Source organism: Cydia pomonella, chromosome 9, assembly GCF_033807575.1.
Source record: "Cydia pomonella isolate Wapato2018A chromosome 9, ilCydPomo1, whole genome shotgun sequence".
In the NCBI taxonomy this organism is placed as follows: Eukaryota; Metazoa; Arthropoda; class Insecta; order Lepidoptera; family Tortricidae; genus Cydia; species Cydia pomonella.
In genome coordinates this window covers 17,235,523-17,248,927 of record NC_084711.1, presented here as the reverse complement: position 1 = coordinate 17,248,927, position 13,405 = coordinate 17,235,523, and the positions used below count along the sequence as shown (strand labels likewise).

General features: G+C 37.2%; 2 protein-coding genes across 15 annotated transcripts in view; one reads left to right on the top strand and one right to left on the bottom strand.

The window, feature by feature from the left end:
• Positions 1 to 4,544: 4,544 nt before the first annotated feature.
• On the top strand, positions 4,545 to 10,516 carry LOC133521541 (ADP-ribosylation factor-like protein 6-interacting protein 1). Its single transcript, XM_061856563.1, has 3 exons — positions 4,545 to 4,907; positions 5,235 to 5,606; positions 6,979 to 10,516. Exons 1-3 carry the CDS (start codon positions 4,881 to 4,883, stop codon positions 7,168 to 7,170), a joined length of 591 nt encoding a protein of 196 aa, XP_061712547.1. The 5' UTR covers positions 4,545 to 4,880; the 3' UTR covers positions 7,171 to 10,516.
• LOC133521539 (inositol hexakisphosphate and diphosphoinositol-pentakisphosphate kinase) overlaps positions 7,387 to 13,405 on the bottom strand; it is a 43,771-nt gene continuing 37,752 nt past the window's right edge. For 12 of the 14 annotated variants that reach the window (XM_061856553.1, XM_061856562.1, XM_061856558.1 and 9 more), the window contains exons 27-29: positions 12,190 to 12,296; positions 8,993 to 9,096; positions 7,387 to 8,445 (exon numbers count right to left, since the gene is read on the bottom strand). In XM_061856553.1, coding sequence (XP_061712537.1) covers positions 7,897 to 8,445; positions 8,993 to 9,096; positions 12,190 to 12,296 — 760 coding nt within the window. In that variant the 3' untranslated portion in view covers positions 7,387 to 7,896. The remainder of the gene's footprint in view (positions 8,446 to 8,992; positions 9,097 to 12,189; positions 12,297 to 13,405) is intronic. The other 2 variants (XM_061856552.1, XR_009799912.1) reach the window with 2 other exon arrangements.

Sequence of the window (13,405 nt, the reverse complement as noted above, 5' to 3'; positions counted from 1 at the left end):
GTAAAGAGAACCCTCTTGAAGCATTTTATTGAACTCATTTGAAAGCGCCATCTCTGATTTCATCCCCAAGTTAAGTCTGTATATGTGCGTGCACAACTACATATGCATCCGTACATAGATTTATAACTAGCCTAGATGCCTAGTCTGTACATCCCTAGTGAAGCCATTTCGAGGGCGACATTATGTCGCCCTCGTGTCATCGTATCCGAACGGCCCTCGCAGTACTCAAGGTCGAGTTGGTTTGTGTACACCTCCCGGTTATAAATTAAAAAATACAAGAAAGATGGTTGTTTGTGCGGTGAATTGGTGTCACAACACATCAGTGAATAAAAACAAACCGCCTGATATAACATTTCACGCGTAAGTATCCAGTTTAATGTGATATTTTTACGTAATTGTAAATACAAAAATCCAAATTTTCGTCAGCCGCCATTACTTATAAATGTTGCCAGGTGATATGAATCTTTTTTCCTCCAAATGAGGCATGACGATTACATTGATAAAATTAATATGCTTACTTTAAGTTCCTTGTATGACTATAGAAAATATTCTTTTTTAGTTTTTCATTCTTTTATTTCAAATTATGTTTTGTCTTTTATAAAATTACAGTTTAAATTCATATTTTTATTTTGTGTGATATTCGTTTTAGATTTCCGACTGATCCGCTACTGTCTGCGAGATGGATGGAAAAAATTAGATTAAATAGGAACGATGCAATATGGAAACCGACTAAACATAGTCGAATATGCTCTCGCCATTTTGATGAGCAAGTAAAGTAATTTTTATTTGTGGAACACAGGTGTTACAGTTAAGGTCTGTAAAAACGAAACGCAACTGTCACTGTCGCACTTATATGGAAGACTGATAGAGAGACACAAAGCGTTTCGTTGTCGAAGCAATAGCGATTGCAACCTTGGCTAGGCCGGCAGGTACAATTACTAGTACTGACGATAAATAGTTATTTGTTTTACAAGAGGGAAAGTTGTTGTTTAACCGCTCGTGCTAATTAGCAATATTATCGAGCTAAGTAGATAAAGATCCCAAAATTTCTAAAAATGGAATCTTGAGCGTTGCGAGGGTTTCAAGTTACGAGAGTTAAACAAATTTTGCCCCAAGTGAAACACAAAACTTTTCACCATACCAACCCGAAGAAAATATTAAATGTAAGATATCAAATAAAATCAAACCAAATCGAATCCAAATGATCGTCATTAAATATTTATCATTTAAAATCATTATTCCAAAGTCAATTCTACCAGCTATTATTTGTGCACATTTGTAAAATAAAAAAATAAACGTTTTTTATTTAAACATTATTTCACAAAGTACAGAAATGCAAAGTCCTTAAAAGAAACCTTGAAAGCTTTTGCTATAAATTTAATATCTACATACACACTCCCAAATGATTGATAGCCAAGTATAAGGATGTGGTTAAAATCCATCTACTTTAAGGGGAATAAATGAACTCTGGCAACCCGTTTTTGTATATATGTGTGTGTCGCTGAGCGTAAGACACGAGCGTCGCACGCACACATCGATCGTGTTTCGGCTTCACTTTTGGCAGATTAGCCTTATGAGGACTAACTGTCTATGTGTGATAGGTCAGTGCATCCGTATGTGTACTTTCGTCCTACATAATATTAGGTCCAGTTGGTCGGTTTACAAGTAATTTTTCTGTTTAGTTTCTTGTAACAAAAATGTTTTATTGGTTACAAGAAATCAAAACAAAAAAAAACTTGTAAACCTCCCAAGAAGACCTGATACTATGTAGAAAAAGTTTTGAAAGAATGAAATGAAAATTAAAAACCCTAAAAGTAACGTAAGTATGTTTAATTCTTTCAATTTGGTATACAAGATAGTAATAGAGTAGGTACGTAGGTATATTAATATTATCACTTCTCCGCTACCTAAAGGTTGTCTGATAGAGATCGCTCTTTAGCGATAAGACCGCCTGTTGTCACCTCTGTCTTCATGTACTATGTATGTCTCTCTGTAAAAGTTATTTTGAGGTTGTGCAATAAAGAGGATTTGTATTGTATTGTATAAGTACTTGCAACTCCTAATCTCTTTGGAATTGTTCTTCTTTTTAGCCTTATTCATCTTTGTGCAGAAAGCTGCATTAGCCTCGTCTCTTATGGCTTGTATCTCAGTCTGACCTAGCACTCTTTCGTGTTCGCATAAATGACTTGCCGGGTTCTCAACTGAGCGTTCCTTCTTTGACATTAACAGCTAACTGAACTTGAATTCAAGATATTCCGGAGGTAATGTCTCTAGGATCTTGCACGTTAGGAGAATTTGGAGTAATTTCGTTTAGCTCTATAGCTCCGTAAGTAGTTCGCTCCAGATATTTTGTAGCTGATGAATTTCAGGCATAGATCGTATGTCTTGTCTACGCACATACGTCCATAGATGCGCTCTAGTTCGTTTCAGATTTCTTTGGCGAAATCAAATCGCACGAATCTTTGCGGATGGTATTTTCTTCTTACCTTCGATATTACCTAAATAAAACCTCACGGCATCTGCATTGCCTTGAGCATTATTTAAGTTTTGTAACATTAGGAGTCTAATTTTCCTATTTGAAACTACCCCAGTTAAATGCTTGTTCCATTTTTACCCAGCTACCACTTTAAAATTAATATAGAACAAATAAGCTCATATTATATTAGTACCTACATTACGATACATGTGCGAAAAATAGGAAATTCAAAACGAGTGGCGATAAATTAAAACACGACCGAAGGGAGTGTTGTAAATCGACACGAGTTGCGAATTACCTATTCGCACATGTATCGTACAACGTTTTACAGTACATACGACCCTTTAAACGTTCGGCACAGTAACGTAATATGCTAATTTTCGCACTAGTGCTATAAAGTAGCACCATATGTACTGTAAACTATTTTCCTAGTGTCCCCGCCCCTGGTCAAGGCATTACAAAATTTGATACTCAAGCCGTAGCTACATAGGTGGTGGGCAAGCTGTGTGTGTTTGCGTTTCAGGGATGTGGACTTGTCGATTTTAATCATGTTATATATCGATAATCTCTACACAGCGGAACGGAATAGCGATTAATTGAAGCAGTTAAATTTAACATCATAGAAATGATACAACTCAATTATTGCGGAAAGCATATTTTAGTTGGTTTTGGCCGGTGTCCCATGGATATCCGCCGCTGATTATAGTAATATCAAACTCACTAAATCATACTAGTTGATAATAATATATAAAGTTATGTTTTAATGATCTTCTTCTTATTCGTGTAAAGGGATCAAACTTTTTAAATTAAATTCTTGTCTGCCAATGCTTTGCCACTTCTAGCCCTCTGGGTGTAGCCCTCAGGAGATCTTCCTCAGTGCACATCGTTGAGCATAGGGAACATTCGATTATGTGTTTTGTTGTTTGGAGGACTCCACACTCGCAGAAAATATCACCTTGTCTGCCAATGTTTTAATGGTTATTTGTTCATTTTAGGTAGTTGAAATCCTTTCAAGTAAAAATAAAAATTGTAAAAAATGTCGATAGTTTATCGATATGACTTTATGGATTTGGCCACAATTTTTGGTTACTCATTGTAGTCATTGTTAATCGTACATAAAATGTGGCTGTGTGTGTGCTAAGGTGACAAGCTGGCTTAGACTCCATCTTTAGGAATATCTATGGTGATTGTATTTGTCAATTCATTGTTTTGAATACCGACGGCTAAACTAAACCGAAAAGTATAGTATTCAGTGCTGCCAACTTGGCATAAAATATGCCTGATGTGGCATATTTTTACATGCTTTGGCATTTTACACTAACTTGGCAGCAATAATGCGCATATTGTGTTATGTGATTCGTATTTTCATATGAATTTTGACTTTTGTAGTTGTGGATGCAAAGAGTAGTATAATATATGGTGGATGGGCGGATGGACAGACGTCGCTGAACTGTGTTAAGGTCGGCTACACGTATGTAACTCCTCTGGAGTTGCAGGCGTACATAGGCTACGGAGACTGCTTAACATCAGGCGGGCCGTATGCTTGTTTGCCACCGGCGTAGTATAATAAAAATTAGGCTTGATTACTAAATATAAGTTGTATTAATAGAGTGCCAGAGATAGTTGCTCGAAATTTTCCATGAAATGGAAACGCTTTGCTCGCGTTTTGCACTCACTTGGGCAATAATAAACGATTAAATGAAATGTATTTAAATATTTTGCCAAACTACAACAGATTCGTAACTTTCGTAACTAAATAATAACGGTGTATTTTACTGCATATTTTTTTAGACACAATATTATTCTTTTTAAGTGTAAACTGTCACTTAAAAAGAATAATATTGTGTCTAAAAACATTCCGTACCCAAAGGGTCAAACGAGATCCTATTACTGAGACTTCGCTGTCCGTCCGTCCGTCCGTCCGTCTGTCACCAGGCTGTATCTCATGAACCGTGATAGCTAGACAGTTGAAATTTTCACAGATGATGTATTTCTGTTGCCGCTATAACAACAAATACTAGAAACAGAATTAAAAAAATATTCAAGGGGGGCTCCCATACAACAAACATTTTTTTTGCCGTTTTTATAAATAATGGTACGGAACCCTTCGTGCGCGAGTCCGACTCGCACTTGCCCGGTTTTTTATAGCATATTTCAAAAAACTTTAACATATTTTTTGCATAATGACTAGCATTTTTTCAGAGTTGACAACACTGACTGATAGTATTCTGTCGCTGTTCGCTGTAAATCGAAACTATATCGAAACGCATACCGCTTACTGACCTCACTGTCTAATTTCTTATCAGTCTTTGTTCGTTTTGCTAAAATTAATAAGAATTTACGCTTTGGTATACGCCAATTACTTCTTAATAGTGATAACTGCATATTTAAGAGCTAAGAGAAAATGGCAGATATCATCTCCCAAGATCAGGTGCGTAATTTATAATTGAGTTAAAACAATTCGCAGTCGCACTAGTGTTTTCAGTTATCATAGTTTGTGTAGATTTTAGAATATCATCGTATGGAGCTATGTACTTGGATTTATTGTGCACAAGTTGCGAGTTCGAATATTTACTACAAACAGTTACATCCTAGTAGTCGGTACATTGTTTTAATGCCTCATATAGCATTTGTTCTATTTCAATAATATCATTATATATTCGATCTTATGCTTATGATTCTCCAAAAGAAAATCAAGTTAATTTCTAGTTTGATTTTGATATTTATAACCAATTTTCATGCATTTGTATTTCTTTAGGAACAACAAGTTAAGAAACTCAAAAGATTGCTAGAAGGGTGGCGTATGGCCCTGCTGCCAATGAGATCAATAATCTTGTGGGAACAGCAATGGTACCCAGCTACTATTGTTGGTGTACTCAGTTTCCTATACTTTTTCATCTGGCTCATGGATTCAAACTTCCTGACTACATTCGCAATTGTGGGAATTTTCCTCAACTTTTTGGATTTCATTGTGCCCATCATATGCACATCTCTTTACGGCCCCAGTGCATGGACTGGACAGAAGGAGAAGATCTTTGAAGACATTTGCAAAGCAATTGTGAGGGACTACAACAAGATTCTGAACCATGTTCAATTGTTCTTTTCATTCAGGGAGACCAGTCCTATTCTGGTAAGTTGGAAAGAATTTCAGTACTAGAAATGAATGATATGATTTGTCTATTTTACATCTCCCAGAAGACATAGTTCCGCCACAAAATGTGAAACAGCTTAATAAAAATAAATTAGTGTACTACTTGTTAGCATAAAAACATATTATAACCATATAAAAAAAAAATAAACAATGAATTGTAAGACTAAATAAAGAGGCTATAATAATTAACACATTCACTGCCGGGAACCCACCTGGTGGGTGCTCGTGAACTTAGTTCAGATGCCAGACAACCCGCTGGGCGGAACTACTCATTCATGATTACTGAATACAAGCCATATTTGTTATGGCTTGTATGTGTTTTTATTAGTTATATACTCATATCATAAAAAATCCTAACATAAGAAGAGAAATAAATGAAGATAAATAATAATTGTAATTACTTCTAGTGTATATTGCAGTGGTGGGCAAACTTTTTTCATGGGGGGCCAGAAAATTTAAAAAAATCCGAGGGGGGCGGGAACTGCAGTATAAATACATTTTGATTTGAAACCGTTATCTCTCGAGCTATATACTAATTATTTCGAAGGACCGTCGGCGGGCCGGATGAAAGCCTTGCGCGGGCCGGAGCTGGCCCGAGGGCCGTACTTTGCCCACCACTGGTATATTGTAATAAACATATTTTTGTTTTTTATACAGTTACCATACAGTGAACAGTAATCAAATTTAATGCCACTTTGCACACTGCACTGTGTATTAAGCGGTTAAACCTTTTGAATGCTTTAAGTCATAAACAAAAATGTCACTTATATGCCAAGATAACTGGCGCAAGCAAGCTAATGTAAACCTTACTTACTTGAAAGTGTTAAGGTTGCTTTGACAGCATCAGCCATGACACCTATAGTTATCCTTGTTGCTGTGGGCATGACTTGCGACAAAGACTTTAGGTGTTCTTGGCATTCAAAAGGCTAATTAATGGGTATGATAAGCAGTCACTGGTGGTATTTGTTTAGAGTTGTTGGAATTATAACTTTCAGTCAATCACATAAATTTCAAATGGACATACCTGTTGAAAAACCCTACTCACAGTGTTGTGTAACACTAACTCTGGCAACCGCAGCAGGAACACAACTTGTGGTTGCCAGAGTTCAATGAGGGTGCGAAGTATTAGGGTTGGCAATGTGCACGTAACTCCTCTGGAGTTGCAGGCATACATAGACTGCTTACCATCAGGCAGGCTGTATGCTTGTTTGCCACTGACATAGTATATAAAAGTCTCCCAGACAAAGAGTTGTAGTAACTATAGGATTTATACCTTCAAGTTAAGTTGGAAGTATACCACCCAAGTCAATCTAAAAAGATTACATAACAAATATTTTTTGTTACATTTCAGTACTACATAATATCCATGTGCTTACTGTGCACACTGGGCTGGGTTTCCTCCGCCATCAACAATGTGCTGCTGCTGTACATCCTGTCCATCGGCCTGCTGCTGTGGCCAGGCATCCAGCATCGAGGCATCTTCAACATGGTGCTCTCCATGGTCAACATGGCACCCAAACCCAAGTATCTTAAGCCAGAGTAGACAACCAGTCAAACTAGCTTTTAATCCAATGTGATGTGTCTGGTCATTACAAATTTAAGTTTAAGCTTAGCTTATTCTATTTGAGCTTTAAATTTTAGTATATGATTACTGTGTGATACATGCAGTTGATTGTTAGGACTATGTTCCGGTTATTGTTTTTACTTTGCGTCCCCTGTTATTGTTGTGGGTATCAGGAAGTATTAAATAAACTCACCATTATTTATATAGAAGGTAATATATTTTCTCATAAAGACTTTAATTCCTATTAGTTGCACTAAGTATGTCTGTTGTATATGCAATGTAACATAATTGATAAGGATGCATGTATGAAACATTCTAATACAATTGTCTATTCCAGGCAGCATGTTGATTCAAAGTTCATTATCTGAAAACGTGTATACACTATTAAAATAACTGTATTGAAAATAGCGTTTAACTACATAATTAAATACATCTGGTTTAAGTGCAAGAAATCCTTGCAAAAGCATGTATGAAACATTTGCATTGAACCTGTGCATTTGAACTTATATATTTAAATTTAAATGAGTAATTGGTAGTGGACAATTTTTATAATTAAAATAAAAGCTACTTAACAGCCTATGGCAGCCTGCACACTAATTAGTGTTTTCTAACAATATCACAATTCATCTTAAATTATAACGTGTAGGTAATTCTGAAAAAGCATGGTGCACAATGTGTACACTAAGTTAGGTGTAGTACATAACATTAATCGTCTGTGATCGTGAAGCCAGGCTTGACGGCAGCATTGTTAGCTTTGGTGACCGAGGGTGTGGTGACCTCCGGGGGGACGTTGGGCAGGTTGTTGTTGGACTTACTTTCCTTCGATGTGCTCGGTCGCAACAAGTCTTCGGCGACTAGCGTCGTGGTGAACCGGCTGCCCGCCACGGTTCCTGCAGCGTTGCTTTTCTGCGCGCTACTGTCGCTATATCTTCTACTCCCATTGTTCATCAGTTCATTCTTCTTGTTTTTATTCTTGCCAGTGTCGTTTAGCGAGTTGAGGTTGCTTAAATAATGAGAGGAGTCTACCTTCGCGTATTTGTTATTTTTTTCGCTATCTATATTAATGTTAATACTATTGATGTTGTCCTTGGACTTGTGCAAGTCGGGGGTGCAGTCGGGCGCGTGGCTGGTGGAGGCGCGGCAGTTGTGGAGCTTGTGCGCGGGCGCGGCCAGCTCGTTCCTAATGAAGCGCAGCGGCGAGCTGCTGTGCGGCTCCGTCGACAGCGTCTCCTCGTCGTCCTCGCCTTCTGCACTCTGTAATATCAAATTCACGTGTTAACAGTAATCTGGTAAGGTTGTCTCTGTTTGTTGTTTTTAAACTCTTTAAAATTACATTTCTGTCCCATATATATTTATCTCTTACTGCAAGGATAGGTGGAAAAATATATACATTACAAGTTAAATTGCGAATTACTTAGACTCCCAAGTCATCATATTAAATATAATTGCCACCAATAACAGCATTAAAGTCAACAAATGTCTTAGAGTCAAACCAAGATAAGTTGGTAGCGATTTTAAAAGCCCGGACAGTGCAAGCGTCAAGTAAATGGCATAATTTCATAGAAGTTTGACGTTTAAAATAACCCGTGCACCGTCTGGGCTATCAAAATCGCTGCCAACTTAACTTGGTTTGACTCTAAATCTATTCTTTCGTGTCGATGTTCCATAAACATACACAGAAAGCAGAGGTTTCTAAACTGCTGTGTTCTACGTGTTCTCTCACCACGAAGCCGATAAATAAATCCAATAAGAACCCTTCTTGCTAATATTACAAAGCACACATTAATTAACGCAGTCTCACCATAAGGTCGTGGTCGGTGATGGAGCCGGCCGTAGCCTCGTTGCTGTTGAACTCTAGCTCCGAGGCGAGCGACACGGGCGTCACGTCCCCGCTAACAGAAGAACCTTTTACACATAACACCCGGTTAGATACACTGAGTTTACTGTTAGTAATAAATACATAATATATTATAACAATATCTAGAACTATTTTTATGTGGCCGTTGGTTACTAAGAATTTCATACATCGTATTTACATGTTAAATGCACTATAAAGAGCAACAGCAATATAAATAATATTCGTAATAACGTGCGAGTGACTGCGACAAAAAATGGTTCAACGTTCGAAATTCTTTGTACATGGTGGCAGTATTGTAAAATCAGCCGGTATGATATAATTGATACTGAATATAGAACCCATTCATTCATAATTTAATAAAATAAAAATAGTAGTACCTAATATGAAATCTGCCTATGATGAGTAGAATTCATTCTTGCTCAATATTTTATTTTAAAAATTCTGAAACGAATCTACATATACGTACTTAAGAATTTTTATATATAGCGTAGGTGTATATTTAAAAAAATCGTGCAATGGCATTGTTATTCATTATGATCCATGATCTCGTGATATTGTGTAACAATTAATGTATCTAGTGTAGCGACCATCACTGCATGCAATCTAAATCTCATCACAACATTGAAGGTCCAGTTTCATAACAAATAACCATCTCTTTTAGAAAAGTTTTCATTAGTAAATAAAAAACGAGTTAAGAAAGATGTAAATGGGTATGATTTTTAGGGTACGATTACACTATGTATACTGCCGAATTCGAGAGTCCCATAGCACTGGACTGTACGAATTTCGTAAATCGGTTTACTGTCGAAATCAGCAGGCTACAAAGTTTAAGTGCGCCCAGGTTGAAAACGTTGAATGCATGCGGAAGTGATTTGTCGACACGAACTGGCTTGTTTTATGCTTCCAATATACTCGCTACGCACTTGCGGTCTAGTTAGGATAGTGGCACATTAGCTAGGTGTGATGATATTAGTGCAGCTGCCGTTAAGTGTTATTATAAATTTTAACCAGTTTTATACAATCCCTGTTAGTAATAAAAATATCAACAGCTTGCATTCCTAGTAATTTTTATTGGTGTTGTAAAAACCAATCATGCTGCATAAATACGAATGCGTAGGTATACCCTTAAACACAAGATGCCCGCTGCTAAGTGAATATTGGAATGGTCCTGGTCAGCAAAATATTGTTTCTAAAAGTTACGTTTTCGATATATTATATTGCAATAAGGTAATATATGTCGGCATCGACTCCTAAGCAGCGGGCAACAATATAGATGTGAAAGCAAGCAATTGATATCAGTATTCTTTTATCAGGTATGTTATGAGAATGTTTACTAAACTTGCATACATAAGCGATTTACCTTTCCCTGCCAATGTTAGATTGTAGGTAGGCGTTAAGTATACCGATTAGTACCAATTCCAAAATTATACAGTTGTTTGTACTGCTTAAGCCAATAAACATTTTTTTTAATAATTTGTTTTGGTGTTAATTTGTGAGTCAATTAAGAAAATTCCACGACCCTATTTATACAATCCCTATCAATACAGCAATTTTACCTTTATTATTGTTTGGTAACCAAAATTTCGTGACCAGCTACGGAATGGGAATCAAGATTCTCAGTTTGTACCAGTAACGTATTGGGCCTGAGTTGTGCCGTTTGGTAACAAGTGTTGTAATCCGCTACAGAATGGGAAACAGTTAACGGTTTGTAACCATTTACGTATTGGGCCCGTGTTGTGCCGTTTTGTAACCTGCTATAGAATGGTAATAGGAGTTAATATTCCCATTTACCAAGCTGGTTACCAACCATGGTTACTAATCGGTAACTGAAAGGTCCCATTTTGTAACCAGTTACCGATTGGGATATTTTTTACCGTTTCGAAGCTGGTTACCAATCGGTACGAGTAATAGTAAAGTCCCATTTTGTAGCCAGTTACCGTTTAAGATTTTTTGTCCCGTTTCGAAGCTGATTACCAACCGTGGTTACGAATCCGTAACGGTAGAGTCCCATTTTGTAGCCATTTACCGATTGAGATTTTTTTCCCGTTTCGAAACTGGTTACCAACCGTGGTTACGAATCGGTAACTGAAGTTTCATGTTGTAACCGGTTACCGATTTGGATTTTTTTCCCTTTTCAAAGCTGTATACCAATTTCAGTTACCAAACGATACTAAAGGAAATACTATGTGTTAATGATTACTAAATATTTACAGTCATTAATAGTTAAAAAATTCGCAAAAACATAATTCCCATAGAAAAAGTTATGCCACGAAGAAAGCAAATTTAATTAAACCATATTTTTATATCCCTGAATGACGTTCGATTGGACAATCTACTACCTAATCTGTCCAAACCAGCTGTCCTTTTAGTACAACACATAAGAAATAAAATTGTGTAGTAGATTGGCCTGTCGAACTTTTAGTATTTCGGATATACAATGAGAGCTTCCATTACGTTCCAATCTGCGGCTAACGAGTTTAATGTAGACAATAATTCAATTACAAAAGGCCGTGGATTAGGGCTTTTGGTCATAAAACTCCAAGTAACAATCTCACAAGTTTTAACAGACAACACTGATAAAGAGGTCTTTACATTCTTTACTTGAATAATAATAATCGTTGCCGGTTTCGACTTGTGAAATAGTAACTTTTAGCCTTACAAAATGTCCTGAACAGTTATGCGGTTTTCACGACGGTTTGTTGAATGAAGGCAGATAAATTTAGAGTCTGTCTAAGAGGCTCTACAAACGTCACCGAAATAGCATGCTATTTTAGATACATGGCGACGTTTTATAATCAATTGAATAAATTGCACCTCAGCAGTCGATATATCGAAAATCACACGCAATTATAGGTGTCGTCTGTGGAGCTCATAAGATAAATCTACGGCAATTTGCGGCAAAGTATGACAGGATCACTTATATACGTCACATTTTTAGAAATTTGACGTCTATGATGGCGTTTATTACCTACCAAGTCGATGTAGAGATAGCTTAAAGACCTGTTTACACATTGATTAGTGTTTAGTGCGATTCCATACGTCTGTCACTCGTGGTTAGTAACAAATGTGTGAACTAGAATGAAACATAATCATTGTGTAAACAGACCCCTAGACGGCCTGTGGACCGGTAAAGTGTGTACCTGGGTGGTGCGCGTAAGGCGGCAGGCCGGCGTCGGCGCCGCACAGAGTGGCCGCCTCCCCGTCCCACTGGGGGAGCTTGCTCGCCACATTTTTACTCCAATTGCTACTGGAATCCACAATTTCTCATTTACCGCCCTACTATTAACATATTTCGGCATGTTTTGGAAAGGTTCGCACCGTTGTTATACTTATTGGTATCAAATTATGACTAATATAAATGCTCATTTCGCTTACAAAAATAATGAATATAGGTAATTATTACGTCTGTGTTCGTGCTTTGCGGGTTAATAATTTTTCTTCGTTAATTCTTACGATGTCGACAGATCTGCTTTCGGAGGTGTTGCAAACAAATCAAATTCATAGTCCCACTACTCGTACTTCACGAGCACTTTCGAACGCCGGAATAGTACTTATGTACAGTCAGCTGCAGAGATAAATGAAATGACCCCTTCCCCCTGTACTGTAAGTTTAAAGAGATTATTATACATATTTAGGTATATATCAGAACAGAATACTGTTACCAATACTGACTGGAATAAGGCCCAAATGTAATAAGAATAAGAGGCCTTTTTTGGGTACGATATATTAACCTGTCTTTTGGAGGCAATACGTTCGAAAACACTCGTGAAAATCGGACGTATAATGGCCGCATTTATGACAAGTAAATGAAACGTTCAACATTTTTTAAAGAACGTAACACTATTATTTCCATAGGTTTCATATATATGAGGACAGATGCATAGACAGCGATAAACGTGACCATAACACGAGAGATCTTATCCATAGAACCCAAAATTATCCAAGCATCCAAAAAAATACCATTGGACTCATTTAGAGGGCGCGCGAACTCGCATGAGAGTTCAGTCGTGATGCAAATTGAGGCTACATCCAATTCAGCCGACCTATCAAAAACCGCAATGCAATGAAACTCGCATGCGAGTTTTCGCTCATAATGAGCCCTTAGTTAAGTACAAAGTATTTCGCCTAACTTTACGCAAAGCCCATTCTCGATCCACTGCGCTTCATATCTTTTATTATGGACAGCAGCAGAAGTAGCTCCGTGGATGGAGTGCTCCGTTGACAGTCGATGGAGAAGTCCACGACTATGAATACTATGATCATTGCATTTGAGCATGTTATTTCTGTATACACAAATGTTAATAATTCATTTATTGTGTACGATTAAGGGGTTATTCCCACTAGTTACCACTAAGT

What these genes read in the sequence shown, in the direction of transcription:
- LOC133521541 (XM_061856563.1), top strand. Translation starts at nt 4,881, where the DNA reads ATGGCAGATATCATCTCCCAAGATCAG. An exon ending in ATATCATCTCCCAAGATCAG is followed by an intron (nt 4,908 to 5,234) that starts GTGCGTAATTTA and finishes GTATTTCTTTAG; the next exon opens with GAACAACAAGTTAAGAAACT. An exon ending in GGGAGACCAGTCCTATTCTG is followed by an intron (nt 5,607 to 6,978) that starts GTAAGTTGGAAA and finishes GTTACATTTCAG; the next exon opens with TACTACATAATATCCATGTG.